Raw genomic sequence first — 17,062 nt, 5'->3', positions numbered from 1 at the left:
CATTAGCATTCATTGCAACATCTGTGTACGTGTATATTCAATATCAAAGCGGAGCTTGATATACACGTAGCACGGTTTCCTTTCGCAAACCAATTTTTGAGGCTCAAAAGATCTAAGATTATTTTGCATATTAACTGAAATTAAACAGAGGGTCTGCATCAATAGTTTTTAATAACTTTTGTTATTAATGTCAAACATTTAAAAACATATGCACTTACTCCCAGTACAGATGCACTCATGTCGAATTTTGTTTCAGAAACAATCCAAATTTCTGCAAAGTGGAAAAACATTACAAGCAACAACATTTATATTCATTTATATTTATTTTGAAAACATTGTCTTTGTTTCTCTATAAAAGCCTGATTTTTCTGACAACTGTGAAAAGAAACAAGGTATATATATATAAACTGGACAATAACAAAATAAACCTGGGAATCCCAATAAAACACTGTGGAATTACTGAGGTGAACACACACAGAATGTGCAATCTTACCACAGTAAAAGCACAATGATTGTAAAATCAAGCAAATTCATGTCACGTAACGAGAAGACCTTTTGATTCACTGTCTGGGAACCATTGTTAAATACATTCTCAATGACAACATTTTTAAAAAGAGCATCAGAATTAAGCCTATGATGCCATAATTTAGAAGAAAAAAAATCTGTTTCCCCCCAAAAATACAACTGAAGATGAAACAACTGATTACGTTGCCCAGTATTTTGGTGGTTGCAGGATACTTGGCACATATCATAACTTATTAGGTTGGTTACTGACTGTCTATAAAAAATTTGTGGGGTTGTTAAAATCCATAGAGGGCGAGGCGAAACTGAAATTTTTATATAGACCGTCAGTAAAAAACCTAAGTGTTATGTCTTATGTGTAAATAAATAAACGTAAATATGTACAAGAAAGAAATACAATTAAAAGGACGTTCTGGATGCCATGTTGCCATCTAAATTTTGCTACTTGATGTCTAAAGAATTTTAAACGTCAATAATACGTGACACGTTTTATCCAATGATAAAGCATCATTCTAGTCCAAGGAAAAACACAAATAAACTCAGTAGCCTATAAACAAGAAATGTATAATGAAATGCTATTCCATCAAATTTAACCTTGACACATAGCTCTCACCTTGACCTAGGTTAAAGTTTTGATTGTGACCTTTAGGATACCTATCTTGTTCAAAATTTATGATTAAAGATTCGGTAGATAATATTGTGTGTCAATCCTTTACTGTTTTTGGTTGAAAAACCCCCAAACCAAACCAAATGAAAACAAGCATTAATTTTGCCATACAGGTAATAAGATTTACACCAAGATTGGTAACATATTTTATGAAAAATGAATTTTTGTATAACCATGCATGTACAAGATATCTCTGAAGAACTGCAATTATAATCAGAAGATCCGTTTCTTTCATGGAGTTGCAAATGGATCCATTTTAAATGGAGAAACAAACATGATTTTTCTTCTTGACATTGTCACTTCTTTATACGAAATACCAGAAGTTTATAAAGCCAGTAGAAAGACTTAATCTGATGCTCTTCAGCTCCAACAAAAAACTACAAATCAGCAGAAAAGTTTGAAATAAAACTCAAACTGAGCAGACGCTCAAGTCAACACCAGTAATAATAGCTAATGATCCGTTTAATGATTAATTTCTCATTCCAGTATGTTGGTCACATAAAGATGTGTAAATTCTATTGGGGGGGAATGTTGAAAACATTAGGGTCTCCCTATAAAGCATGTAGTTACTATACATTTTGAGATCACTGAAAACTGAATTTGCACAATGACTAATGTTGACACAAACATGTTCAGTCCATTACAAATTGCAATTAGCTTAATGAAAAAAAATCAATGATATAGTTTCAAACAAAAGAAGATATTGAAATATCTTAGATCAATTAGTGACACCGATGCCAGTTATTTGCTTTCAGGGTTAATCCTGTCTACTGAATGCTCCTCTGATGAATAGCAACAAGCAAAACCAAGGTTAGCATTGTTTGGCGAACTTTTCTTTTCAAAATCAATGTAAAATCTTTTTTGAACAAACACTTTGACAAGGTTAAGCTAAACGCAATGTTGTAATGTCTTCGTTCTGTAGCATAACTAACAATAAGCACAACAGTGACGTAGTAACCAAGGTGACCAGCACCCGTTACCATGGTGAAGGTGAACCCCAGACTGTGTAAACTAATTAAAACTACCATTCAAATGCTTGCTTTTGTACCACAGTGAAGAAAACAAGAGGTCCACAGGCCTTATCAGTCACCTGAGTATTAGTCAAAAAGTATCACTAGCCCCAAGGGCTGCGAAATCTGTAACAATTCTCCTGCTCTGCATATCTAAGCTAAATTTTAATATTCAGCAACAGTATATGACAAGATGTGTTCTTAAAACACAAATGACCCTGAAAGTGCCCATACCGATGAAAGACTTTACATAGTACATGTATATTAATACTACCGGGTATATGACTATTTTGGACACTTCAAGTCCCTGGGGACGTGAAATTCACAATTTTGGTACATCCCTTTCTGTTTTTCCTAAATATGCATTTAGTTCTCAAATAGTTTTAGCAAAACGAAAGAAAACATCTTTTAAATGATAAAGACATTTGCTCACTATGACAATTTTGGCCCCTCCTTGGTACCAAAACCCCTACCGCTAAGATCATGAAATTCTCAATTTTGGCACAGCTAGGCCTTCCTGCTCTACATGACTATGCAGAAGTTTTTCTTACTGATGTGCAGTACATTGTAGAGATTTTGTTTTTGAAAATTATCAAATGCTCGACAGATTTTGTCCTGCCCTTAAGGCCCTGGGGGTGCACAAATCCTGAAATTTCAAATTAATGTCTTCCTTGTCCCAAAGATGTTTCATACCAAATTTGAAAAGAATTGGAATGGTAGTTATCAAGAAGTTAAAAATGTTCAATTGTTGAGCACGACCACGGACACAAACCAATAGCAATAGATCACCTGAGTCACTCAGGTGACCTAATAAAGAAGAGAGAGAGAGAGAGAGAGAGAGAGAGAGAGAGAGAGAATGAATGCAGCAAATTGGCTGGAAATAATCTATTCCTCAGACTCCATATTCAGAATAAACAGAATACATATCCACAAATAAAACCACAGAACTTATCAAAATCAGATAACATTTGTGTATGCAATAACAAAACAGTCCTGGGGTGCCTTTTCCAAACACCTGAACATTTCTGTTATCATCTTTATTTTTTATTTTTGCAGTTTGCTTCTGATGTTAACTTATGTTTGAGGTAATCCCATGATTTGTCTCTCACAATATGTTACAGAATACAAAAAAAAAAAAAAAAAAACCAAAAAAAAAAAAAACCCAATAGCACCTATTATTTCTTGTTTCCCCTAGGGTGTCTTTCTGAGAAGGCTGTAGTGTATAACATATAAGAATCACTCTACATGTATCACAGCTCTCCATACTTATCAACAAACACCTGAATCAAAATGTTTACACAAAAACTGTACAATATAATGTTAAATTAAATTTTCCTTAATCTCAGTTGCAGAGATCTATGAGAGCAAATAACTACTTTTGAATGCCTTGTCTTGTAAGAGCTAAAACTAAATGCATTTCAAAACTATATACCATCAACTTCAACTAAGAAATTTTGACATGATTTCCCCCCCCAAAAAACATTAGCATACAATATATGATTCAAATTTACAATACATGTACCATGATCCCCTTAAAAACTTCCAATTCAACTTATAATATTTTATAGCATTTATTAATTGCTTTGCATATCAATTATAGTGTGCCATTTATAGTCATGTATATCCAAATAAATTTTTCTTCAAAGCAAATCCCCCTTGTCCTTGAACCTTCTTCATTTATCAGTGCACCATGACATAGTTTTTCATAATTATCTTTTTTTTTCTAAAAGAAGTCAAGATCATCCAGATGCTTTAAATAAGTGTCTTGAAGATCAAGATCGTAAAACAAATTAAATTGTGCTCTTTTATCATGTTGAGATATATTAAATTGACTTGAGGCAAAACAATGTAATGAAACTAACAGATCAATTCCTAATTGTTAGTACATGTATTAGTACTCTTAATATTTATAGATTATATAATATCAACTTTTAATCACCTATGCATATAAATCTGATTGTCAACACAGTATTACATGCTAATTTAAATGTTTGGGACTAAGTGTGACCACAGCCCTTTTCAATGTTGAACAATGAATACTTACCATAAATAAAATCATGTTCTAAAAGATTCCAATATGTACCTATGTAATATCAAAATTTATCACTGCATTTCAGCTTTTTGAAATACAGCTTTCAGAGAAAAAAATGCAAATTATTTTTTAAATAAATATTTATAAATTTCCAAATGAAATAATCAAAATAAATAAAAATTTTAAAAACATGTGTGAAAAAACCTTGGGGATCAGGGAAATTGATTTCAGTTGGTCAAGCTAGGGAAAACTTCTTTAATTTATTTACTTACTAATATGATCTGTGAGAATGTTGGTTAGATACAGGTGGGAATGTTTATACCTAATATCAGATTTTAAATCTTAACACACAATAAACTGTTTATTGTCCTAGAGAGACTTGCTATAATTTACAGATTTTGAACATAATTTTGTCTGACAAGTAGAATATATCCATATAATGCCTTTGTAATCTGTCAAAAGATATGATGAACAAAGTCCATTATACCTAAGTCAGTGTTCATGCACTCTAATATTGCACAGCAAGAGGGACAAATTCTGAAAAGATGTTTGCTTTTGTGATTTCATAAATAAACCAATGAAGAAACAATATGCAAATTATACTTATTAATTTAAGGGCACCTGCTACAAACAAAAGGTTGATATATAAATTGTTTGGCTTGTTCTGGTTTTCATTAGTACAAGCATTAAGTTCCTAAAACATTAGGAACTTGTATATTTTTTATCAAAAATTGTGATATATTGCTTTTTCTTATATAACTCTATATAAAGTATTCTCTATGTATTAGACATAATTGAGAAATTGTGGTAAAAAACAAATTCCATGCAATGAAATTTATTCAGTTTACTTTTACAATCATGGAGATAAATTTAGTATCCATTTTCATCATTTCTGAACTAGGTTTGTTGGTAGCGAGTGGCCGTTATGGGTTTCTCTATACTTGGTAAATGTTCATTACAAAACATTGAAGGCTGTTATCACAATTTATTCTAATCAAATGAATTCATTTTTCAATAACTTCACAAAGTTTAATACTGTCGTCTACTTGCAAAATTTTTCTTAAAAACAATTTTCCCATCCTTTAACCACATTCAATGAACTGGTTCTCTACTCTATAAAGGGTGAAGGGAACAAGTCAATCAATCACAATGCACCAAGAGCAATTATGTCGGCGTTGTAATATATATCTCATAATACAACATTCATAATACTATCATATAGGTACACATTAAAATACCATACAACCAACAGTAAAAACAACGGCAAGTAACATTTTCCAGTATCCCATATCACCTTGACCCTTGACCCGTATCATGACAAAATCCATTCAAAAAACAATCCCTGCCATATAAATGTACTGAGTAAAAAATTCCTTGTCAATGTAACATTTTCTTTGACAGCATCATCCCAACAATGCACTTCCAGTTCTGTTTCTTTCAAGGTCAAGGTCAAACAATAAACCTTATCTTCAAGGTCAAGTAATTCTGCATCTTTATCAAAATGTCAACAAATTGTTCCAATACCACTTTTGCTCTTTATTTCTATATTACTAGTAAAGTCCATATATTCCATGTAATCTTTCTTATTCCCCGGGAGATAGGATGAGCTGTGTTGTTTTTGGTGCACACTATCCACACGTCGCAGCGAGTAGGGATCCACACGTCACTGGGGGTAGGGATCCACACGTCACTGGGGGTAGGGATCCACACGTCAAGGAGAGTAGGAATAGAATGCTGAACCCTCTCCCACAGACACTGCAGTGAATCTCTCCTCGTGTATAGGTACAAAGTGCTGGAAAAGGAAAGCAGAATTATATCAACACTGAAAATCATAATACAAAGTGTTGGAAAAGGAAAGTAGAATTATATCAACACTGAAAATCATAATACAAAGTGTTGGAAAAGGAAAGTAGAATTATATCAACACTGAAAATCATAATACAAAGTGCTGGAAAAGGAAAGTAGAATTATATCATCACAGTGTTCGAAATTGTTTTAAAACGTGGTATAGACCACGGGTCTATTCCAAAACAAGATGACATAGTTATTTACTTCTAATGTACTTAGAAAGCATATTTTCTTTCCATTTCCATAACAATATCCTCCATTTTTCATAATGTTTATCAGATATCCACTTTTGGGAGAACTATATTGCTTTAAACCTAAAAAAATCGGCATAGACAATTTGGTCTATCACAATTACAATTTGCATAGACCGGAGTCATTTGACATAGACTTGGTCTATGGTTAATTTCGAACACTGTCATCACTGAAAATTATAATACAAACTATTAAGGCCACACCACGATGGATATAACATAAATCTACGCTTTAAATGAAAATCATTTAAGCAATCTAATTAAAATCAGATCCTAAGATATGCTCACAATTGCTACAATAGGATCTGACATAACCCCATAGGGGGTCACATCTGCATGACCTTTCGCTTAAAATATTCATGAGAACTATCAGCCAGTCAGTTTGCGCCATACAGACAATGATGGCTATTTAGGTGGTTCCTGGCAATTGGTAAATAAGTTGCAGTAATCTCTCTCCCACAAAGTTTTTTCCACACTATAAAATTGTATATAGCCTCGCATAAGGAATTTTAAACTTTCGCAATAATGCCTATCTATTCTGTTCATACAAACAACAAAACGCACGATATGAAATACACCCAAATTTAATTAATTGTGAATTGCATTTTATGTATGAATAGGGATGGGTATGATTTGAATACTTTTTAAGATATGGGTTACTTAATTAACGTGAGGAATATAACGCCAGTCGACGTAAACGGTGCTTTGTGATGTCACATCTAGCTGCAATGTGTTTTCTTTCAACCAAACAATTGCAGCCATTTTCCTTGAATTGTGAACATTGTGAATGTGCATGAAAAACAAATACCTCCGATACAACGTCATTGTAAAATGAATTCAATGCCTGTTGTTGGATTGTAGTCTGATGTTTATGATATCTGATCACTCAGGGCTCAACATTAACTTTTTTTCCTACTTGTCCATTCGGACAAGGCACAAAGATATTTACTTGTCCGAACTTCAACTTCACTTGTCCGAAAAAGTTTCTAAAAAGGATCTAATATTGTCAACTTTAAAACTGTATTTAATTTACTTAATATATAGTCTATTTTTATACCTGATTGATTGATTTTTTTTATATCTTATTCTCTTGATAAAAACAACAAACGCATAAAACAAAATTTTATCTAGACTTCCTGTCTTGAATCAATGACTTAGGAAGATCCATGGATGATTGAAAGTAGTACGCAATAAGTGAACACCAATCCTGATTGAGTTTGACTCAGCTAGTTTACATAGCGATTGATATCGGGATCGAAGTTCATTTTCCATGCATTACACATGTACTTCCGACTCTCAACTACCGATAAACTTTTCACAAAATTGTTTGGGGTCTTCTTTACATAAAAAAAGCACTTGTCCAATCGGACAAGTGCCCATCAATATTCACTTGTCCGAAATGTTTTTCCACTGGTACCGGACAAACGTTAATGTTGACCCCTGTCACTGTTGTGAAAATTAACAAGAACATAAAATGTACATGTACCTTCACTTGAATAGGCTTATAGTGGTTGCTGAACTTATTTGCAACTCATTTCACACTCGGATTTTCTCTACAAGACACAGATGCTACACTATGATGTTCAGAAACAAGTTAAAAAAATTGTTAGGTCAAGGTCACATGGAAGGTCAAGGTGAAAACTTGGAAAATAGTTGTTATGCTCAAAGAGTCATACAGCTGTGCATTTTCTTTTATTAGAAATGAGCTCCTCATACTAACATAATACAACATGGTCTTTTACATAGCAGCTAGGTTATAAAAACCTACAACAAATGTCTGAAAGTCGAATTCAACATTGAAGAAATTTTTGTTTAAATGTTCATTCCAGTTGAAATTAAAGATTGATTTGAAGAAAGCATTACTATTGCTAAATATCAGTATCAATAAATCTATACTTCAGATTACACCGACCGAATTTCTTATCACAAAATACATAAGTACATGTACACATTTTGTGTGCAAAGATGAAGATCCAGCAACAGCTTTCTACACTGACACGATTAACACATTGATATATTGACATATGTTATCAAGTGCTAAAAAGATTTCATCAGATATAAAAAACACAGCTTATCTGCCTCCATTACACAGCATTTGGTTTTCATTGCCTGTTTGAGGATCAGAGTAATTTCTTCACCTGACCTCATCTTTCTGACACAATTGGGTCATAGACCGTCAGTATCTTCATCAACTTGTGATTACAATATTTGTCATGTTTATTGAAAGAAAAAAAATCCAATTTTCAGCTGCATTTCCTCTCACATTTCAAATCCCATTCTTTTCTTTGTACATCTGATATGTTTTTTTTATACTGTGCCTTCTCGATTAGTTTTTACCATGTTTGTAACCAATTTATCAAATTCTCCATTACAAAAAGTACTACCACCTTTATGTACTCTCTTGACTGATTAATTCATACACATCACCAAAGACACCATGCAGTTATCCCATATCTTTGATAAAATCTTCTGAGGTTTACGACCATTTTTATTGCCCTTGTTGCACAACACTGACAATGATGATGCCACCATTTCCTTGATATGGGACTTAATACAACGCCTTTAGCTCACCTGAATGAAATGTCTGTTGTGGTATTGTGATAGTCCATTCAACTGATGAATTATTTTTTAGCTCACTGGGATGAAATATCTCTGGGGACTTTGTGATACCCTAACAGCAAAAGGCCATTGGATAGTAGATTTTTATGGTCTTTTTCCAAGAAACTATCAACCCTGCAGATTTACTTGGATGGATGTTATGCACACACAGCATTCATAATTCAGAAGCAGTACCTGAGCTGTATTCTTCATCTTAATTGAACCGACTATATCATAAGTTCTTTGCAGCAGATTATATCTTTTTATCTGACCTATTCATTATGGATGAGTGACCCAGTTTTAGTTTTTGCAGTAGGTCTATAGCTTGTCCTCTGTGGTTCAGACTTCATAAAATGTCTGATTCCAAATGAAAGCAAATCTTAACATTCAAGCATCATTAGGTAAGTGTTGAATGGATGAATGGAGGCCAATCTAGAGGTACATACTGGGATGGTCCTCACATCTTCACATTTGAACCTGTTAAGTGAGCTCTGATGTCCTCTAACAAATGTCTACTAGTGCATCATTCATAGAAATATAGCCAATTTTCTCAATTTTACATTGAGAGATATAAAAACAGCAAGGGAGAGAGAGAGAGAGAGAGAGAGAGAGAGAGAGAGAATAGGCAGAAACATTTATTGGGTCATCTAACTCTTGCAGAGACAGAAGATATTTCCATCTAAAACTGTGGTCTACTAATATTTCCATCCAGCTTACCCTGAGGACTAAGGTTTTAGCACCCCCCCCCCCCCCCCCCCCCCCCCCAAAAAAAACCCCAAGTTGAACGGACAATCAAATATCCTATCATTCTCAGTGTCATTAAAGACTTCACAAATAACTGTCAAATTAGCTGCTAAATTGATGAGATTCTTAGCTTTGGCTGTTATTGGTCTGGGGAGAATAAATCAATTTCATGGGGGACATGGGGGATGATAAATCAAGGTTTTCCCCAGACCCATGAAATAAAATCTAAAGATAGATCATAGTCCACAAAATTTGAGGTCTAATTATAAAAGCTTTATACATCACATACCTGAAGAATTAGGTTAATATAAGTCTCAAGTGGATTATTTTCTCATGTGTTGCTTACACAAGCCATATTCAGTCAATATATAGTTCAATCTCACTACCATATCCTTCCTTATAAACACCCTTATAAGTGTCCCTCCTAAATATTTTTAATTTCCCGTACTATTACTTTACCATATATTTATCTTTTTTGGGGGGTTGGGTTTCTATCTATCAGACACTACTTGGATTTCATCTAAATCACCAGAGCAACTACACTTTGCCTGAGCATTACTCACCAAGTTCACTTCAAAGTAACCCCCCTCTATTTATTTATTCTTTTAAAAAAAGCATCAATTTTTCTTAGCTTTCAAGGCACAACTCCAACAATTGCATGATAAGTCTTTCAACACACATATGGCAAATATAACAATTTAAACTAGAGGATAAATTGGAAAGAGAATGACCGTAGGAATTCTGTTAGGAAATGTCCTTTTAACTGACAACAGCTTGTTTACAACGACAAATATCTTCTGTTTCCACAAGTGTTTTGATTCCCCAAATATGGTGTCAATTTTCTATCTAACTAATTTCAATCAGTTGATATCAAAGCACAAAAAAAAAACCCTACTAGAAACCATGGTAAGGCCAAGTAAAATTAATTAGTAGATTATCATTCAAACTTCACCAAAAACTGGGGCGGGTGGGAGGATTTTATTTTTTATTTTTCGCCATGGTATTCTTGATCTCGAAAATGCCTTCTCTCATTGAGAAAAGGCTTTATAAATCATAATTACATGTGTATTTGGGTTTCTAAAAGGCAAAGTGAAACAAAGTACGTTTACGATACCGGACCGGACATAAAAATATCCGGAAATCGTAATTTTGAATAATAAAAAAAATTGGGGCGAGGCGATTTTCGAGGGGCGGGCGGGAATGATAATCTACTAATTAATTTTACTTGGCCTAACAATTAAATCAGTAAGGGTTGTAAACAATTAAGGTACATGCTTTAATGTTCACCAGGTTAATCGAGCATCCCCTTTCCTGAATTTTCTGAAGTGCTCTGAATGATTATTGGGAGGAATGTGGTAAGCTCAGGTATTGACTGGTCAACACTCTTTATAGCGAGCGAGCGAAGCTCGTGTCGCTTTGAGGTGCGACGAGCTCGCTCCAGTGATTACACATGCAAGTCACATGATTTGCTCATCAGCTGAAAAATGATGGGGACTACCCATAATGCTTCCGGAAAAATGTCGCCGTCACTGTTGTATACTTCATCGACAATCCAGTAAATAAAATAAATGAATTGTTTGGAAAGTACCACAATCGTTTTTAAATTCCATACAAGCTTTCTCATACCCTCGTACATTTTGTTAATTGCTTGGTTTGAAAGGAAAAAACAACAAGAGATGTTTGTAAAACACATATGCCCCCCATGGTGCAAAATTGAAAAGGGTTATACACACACATCATTTAATTGAGAGTAGTATCATCAATTCAAAATATTGAGCAGACAATATCTTCCTATGTCAAGAGTGGATTGACCATGTGACCTAAAAATCAATAGGGGTCATCAACTCCTGAAGATGTACCAGTGTACCAAGTTTGATGTCTGTCAAGCAAAGGGTTCTCAAGATATTGAGTGGACAGTATATTCCTATGTCCAGTTCGACCCTTGACCTTTGACTATGTGACCTCAAAATCAATAGATGTCATCTTCTCCTGATGATGTACCAATGTATTAAGTTTGATGTCTGTCATGCAAAGGGTTCTCAAGATATTGAGCGGACAGTATATTCCTATGTCCAGTTCGACCCTTGACCTTTGACTATGTGACCTCAAAATCAATAGATGTCATCTTCTCCTGAAGATGTACCAATGTACTAAGTTTGATGTCTGTCATGCAAAGGGTTCTCAAGATATTGAGCGGACATTATATTCCTATGTCCAGTTTGACCCTTGGCCATGTGACCTAAAAATCAATAGGGGTCATCTTCTCCTGAAGATGTACCAGTGTACCAAGTTTGATGTCTTTCAAGCAAAGGGTTCTCAAGATATTGAGCGGACATTATATTCCTATGTCCAGAGTAGATTGACCCTTAACCTTTTGACCTAAAAAAGAATAGGGGTCCTCTTCTACTCATAACCAATCAATATAGGAAATATCATTATCAAGTGAATGGTTCTCAAGATATTGAACGGACAACATGTGGTCTACCGATCGACATGTGCAAACCAACATGCCCCTCTTCTTTGAAGGGGGGCATAAAAAACATCGCAGCTAATATGACGTCACAATGCACTGTTTACAATGACCGTATTATATTTCCCAGGTTAAATGAATAGGCTGATTTAAATTGGTCTTTGTTCGTCTCAACGGTCACACCATAAAACATATTAAAAGATAGTCATTACCTGTCCTAATGGTTAAGTAGCAGTTTCTATGAAAGCAAGTAAAGTGTCCAATTTGTCAAGATTAAAGCAGATCGAAATAAAAGGCAGAAATTCAATTGTCCTTTAAAAATCTGGGATGAAAAAAAAGGCTCATTCCTTGCCCTTCATGGTTGAAACTCCTTACATGGGTTATGAATTTTTTCTGCAATGTAGCTACATTCATCACCCGATGATATTTTCGATTGCACAATCAAAATGTAGGCCTCAACCTTTGACCTTGTACGAATGTGCCCCAAAATTTACAGGTGCCCTTCTCCAATACACTTCATGAAATATGTTTTTAGTGATTTTATCAACTTCTGAGGGAATCGAATTTGATGGATTTGCCAAAAAATACAATCTATGTTCTTTCTTTATCAGCACGAATTGTAATTGATTTAGTGATATGACACTATAACAAAATCAACTAAAAAACTGTAGGTTAGGAGTGATGACAGGTAGGCCGTGTGATTAAAAGAGAGTTCCTCTTCACATCATCACCACTGCAAGACCGACTTTATCCACACAAGATTTTTCTTTCTCATATAATCACCAGTGTGAAATTGATATTACCCATGTGAGACGGCCATGTGAGATTGTTCTTTCTCACATTATCACTGGTGCGAGATTGACTTTACCCATATGAGACAACCATGTGAGATTTTTTTCTCTCACATTATCACCAGTGTGAGATCAACTTTACCCATGTGAGATTTTTCTTTCTCACATCATCACCGGTGCGAGATAGACTTTACTCACATGAAACAGCCATGTGAGACTTTTCTTTCTCACATCATCACTGGTGTGAGATCGACTTTACTCACACGAAACAGCCATGTGAGATTTTTTCTGTCTATATTGCCATGATGCCATTGATTAAGAAGTCATGTATTTTCTATGATTAATTACACGTGTTGGAAAATATATCGTTTTCTTCAAATTTCAGTTTTGATATAAATTTCTGGGGGATAGCCTTGGGTTTTGTCAATTTACACATTTACTGTAAACCATTTTTGGGTATGCTCTTTCCAACTGTCTAATTAGTTTTGCATTGAAATTTAAATTGGGAATTTTATAATTCACAGTTTTCATAAACCTCCTAAATTAATGCACTAAACTGTGGATAAAATGCAAGACAAATAATCCTTCATTATTTACTAATGTGGGATGGGGAAATTGCACCTCAGGGACAAGATTCGCTGTCTAGGACTCAGCAAATCCTTGTCCTAGACTACAAAACTTGTCCCCTTAGTATAATATCCAATCCCACACTCATACTAATGAAGGATTCTATCAATCTTTAATGCAGAGCCCTTTAGAGAACATTCACAGTATCACAGTAAAACAAACTATATCTTACCATTTCATCTCCATGGGAAAGAACAGTTGCCACAGGGTTGACATACCCTCTTTCAAACCAAAAACTCAGTGGCTGAGTGGCCTGCAGACGACAACAGTATCGAGCGCACTCATCATCCAGTACAGCTTCTCGGTACCTTTGCTCATTTGCTATTGACAACACTTCTTTATACAACGGGATTTCCTGAGTTGGTTGAGTACACATGCTGCTTGGATGAGGGGATGGGGCAGTCTGGGAAATGACTGGAGTACTCATAGTGTTGGCTCTTAGAGAAAGCGACCCAATGTCTAATGACTGAGATAGTCCCACAGAAGAAGTAGACATTCTGAATGCACTTTTAGTAGTACCAGTGTTTGGATTCACAAGGAAATGTTGAGCAGAGTTGTTTAAATTTGTTGACTCAGCCACAGACTTTACGCTCAAGTCCATGGGTTCTTCAGCAGTTTTTGCATAGTCTGGTTCCTGCTCGAGCCTCCTCTTTGCAGCAGGAGTTGAAGGAACATCAGAGGTTGAGTGGCGCTCAGCTTCACTCTTCAGAGCCAATGCTGTCCATATTGGGAGTGGAGAGGGTGACTGAGCACCTTTCCTGTGAGAGGGCAGTGCTGGTTTCAACGGTATGGGTGACTGAATGAAAGGCGCATTGTCCTGCACTTCACAAACACGCCTTTGTATACTAGGTGTAAATAGAGGACTCCTAGCAGTTTGTGAAATATGAGGGGTCTTTGGTGTGTTTAGAAGTGACGTTGAATCTAAAAGTAAGAACGGCTTCGTCACTGATACACAATCTAGTGCCGCACATTTAGGATTTACCGGGGAATTTAAAAATGGCAAGTCATTATTATTATTTCTTTCCTCCTCATCTATGCTTTCTAAATTCTGTGATCTTTTATCACTGTGTAAAGTTAACATGTGTTCTGATGAGGAAATCAAGTTACTGATTTGTGCATCCATTGCACTGTCTCTGTCCTTGCCCCATTGGTTGTCTGTATGACCTTCGACCCCATGACACTCGGCCTCTGTTTGAAGCTGCCCCTGGAGTTCCCTCTGCAGTTTGAGTAACTCTTCCTGCTGTTTGCGGATCAGCTCTAGCTGGTACATAATGTTGGTGTTTTGTCTCGCCTTGGACTGATTTTTCAAACTCTGAGCCTGCTGACACAAGTTCTGCATGTGCAAGTTCGACTCCGATATGCTCTCATTCAGCTCGGCGATACTCTGTCTTTTTTTGCTCTTCTGGACTCGCCCCACAAAGTTACCCACCGAGTCGCGAGTGCGCTCACAGCTGGTGCTCTGTTCTCCAGCAGATGAGGAGGGTGCTTGGCTGTTCTCATCCTGATCCGTCTCGGTAAACATTGCCATTGTTGACTGTTTCTCGGTGCTCTCCACCAATATCTCCTACAATCAAATATAAACAAAAAAAGTACATAAAAAGTGTTGAAGGACAGATATTAATTGTATCATTATAACCTTTTGACCTCTTCCATTGATCATTATCTACACGTACTAAACAAGTTTATCATAATTAGATATTGTTTTCTTCTGGTTTTTCTGAAGCAAGTGGCCGTGGGTAATATTTGTACTAAGCAAAATATCTAAGAGGAGGTACATTACTTGCCACCTGGATGACCTACTTGTCAGCTATTAGGGACCCAGGTCAAATTTACTTGCCATAGGCGACCATGCAAGAACACTCTAGAACTTGATATAAATTTATACTTGACTACAGATAGCATCATTTACATACAACTTCACAGCCAGTGATGTGATGCAGAAAAATCCTGATAGTGATAAAAAAAACCTATATCAGGTAAGAATTACGAAGCCCCGTCCAGATACCAGTTTTCTTTTCACATCCAGCATTTTCAAACTGGGTAACACAACACACCCAAGACCATCAATAAAAATACAGAGCAATATTTATGATTATGATTGATATATTTGATGCATTTTGTGTATATAAAGAAACATTTGAGCAAATCAAAAAACAACACATGATAATTTAATTAATATTCAAACAATAACAATTTCATAGAAGAATTAATACAAGGTCCCATGGGCCACATCGCTCACCTGAGCAGCAGTTCCTAGCTTGAGCAAAACTATCATTATACAAGCAGCTTGGTACAGAATTTTTTTTTCAAAGGTAATGTCGACTAAGCATTAATTAATTATCAAACTTAATTATCATACTTGACTACAAATTCATTATCATATGCCCTTGTAGACGGATATGACCTTTCATATTAACAAATTTCATCTAAGGGTGCTTTGTGTCAAGTTTAGTTCCCTATACATTCGCATGTAAAACTTTGATGATTTTTACAAACTTGAATCTCCACTTTATCAGGAAGCTTTCATAAAAATTTCAGCTTTTCTGGCCCAGTGGTTCTTGAGAAGATTTTTAAATGAACCCACCCTAATTTTGCATTTTTGTGATTATCTCCCCTTTGAAGGGGGCATGGTCCTTCATTTGGACAAACTTGAATCCCCTTCACCTGAGACTGACTGTATTAAGTTTGAATGAAATTGTCCCAATGGTTCTGGAGAAGATTTTCCTATATATCTGCATGTAAAACTTTGAGCCCTAATGTATCCCCACCTACCCCCGGGGGCCATGATCTGAACAAATCTGAGTCTACTCTACATCAGGAAGCTTTCACTTAAATCTTCACTCTTCTGGCCCAGTGGTTCTCGAGAAGATTTTTAAAGATTTTGCCTATACATATATATTTGCATGCAAAACTTTGATCCCCTATTGCAGCCTCACTCCACCCCCAGTGGTCATAAGAAACTTGATTCTCCACTATGTCAGGAAGCTTTCATGTAAATTTCAGCTTTTTTGACCCAGTGATTCTCGAGAAGATTTTTAAATGACCCCACCCTATTTTTGGGATTATCTCCCCTTTGAAAGGACATGACCCTTCATTTGAAAAAACATGAATCCCCTTTACCCAAGGATGCTTTGTACCAAGTTTGGTTGAAATTGGCCCATTGGTTTCGGAGAGGAAGATGAAAATGTGAAAAGTTTACGCTGACAACGGCAGACAACAGACAAATTTTTATCAGAAAAGCGAAAGCTCAAGTGAGCTAAAGATTACTGGACAATAAAATCATGTAAATAACAACAATACCGCAAAAGGTACATCATACACCATTCAGACAGTAACGACAAAAATTCAGTGCAATATCAGGAAACTATTTGACCTACTTTTAGCCCTAAAGTAGGTCACAGTGAATGAAATTAGCTGAAATGCAAACTGAATCTGTATTTCTCTGAGAGGAAGGTTGTGACTATACACTTCAGGGCAATACCTGTATGCATAACGAAAACAA

At 35.5% G+C, this 17,062-nt stretch overlaps 1 protein-coding gene across 1 annotated transcript in view; it reads right to left on the bottom strand.

Moving 5' to 3' along the window:
* Positions 1–304: 304 nt before the first annotated feature.
* The window catches only part of LOC125666373 (uncharacterized), a 79,406-nt gene continuing 62,648 nt past the window's right edge, over positions 305–17,062 (bottom strand). Inside the window, exons 16-17 of the mRNA XM_056151947.1 lie at positions 13,733–15,124; positions 305–6,023 (exon numbers count right to left, since the gene is read on the bottom strand). Coding sequence (XP_056007922.1) covers positions 5,943–6,023; positions 13,733–15,124 — 1,473 coding nt within the window. The 3' untranslated portion in view covers positions 305–5,942. The remainder of the gene's footprint in view (positions 6,024–13,732; positions 15,125–17,062) is intronic.

Source organism: Ostrea edulis, chromosome 10 (assembly GCF_947568905.1).
Source record: "Ostrea edulis chromosome 10, xbOstEdul1.1, whole genome shotgun sequence".
NCBI classification, from domain to species: Eukaryota; Metazoa; Mollusca; class Bivalvia; order Ostreida; family Ostreidae; genus Ostrea; species Ostrea edulis.
This window is presented reverse-complemented; position numbering and strand designations above follow the sequence as displayed.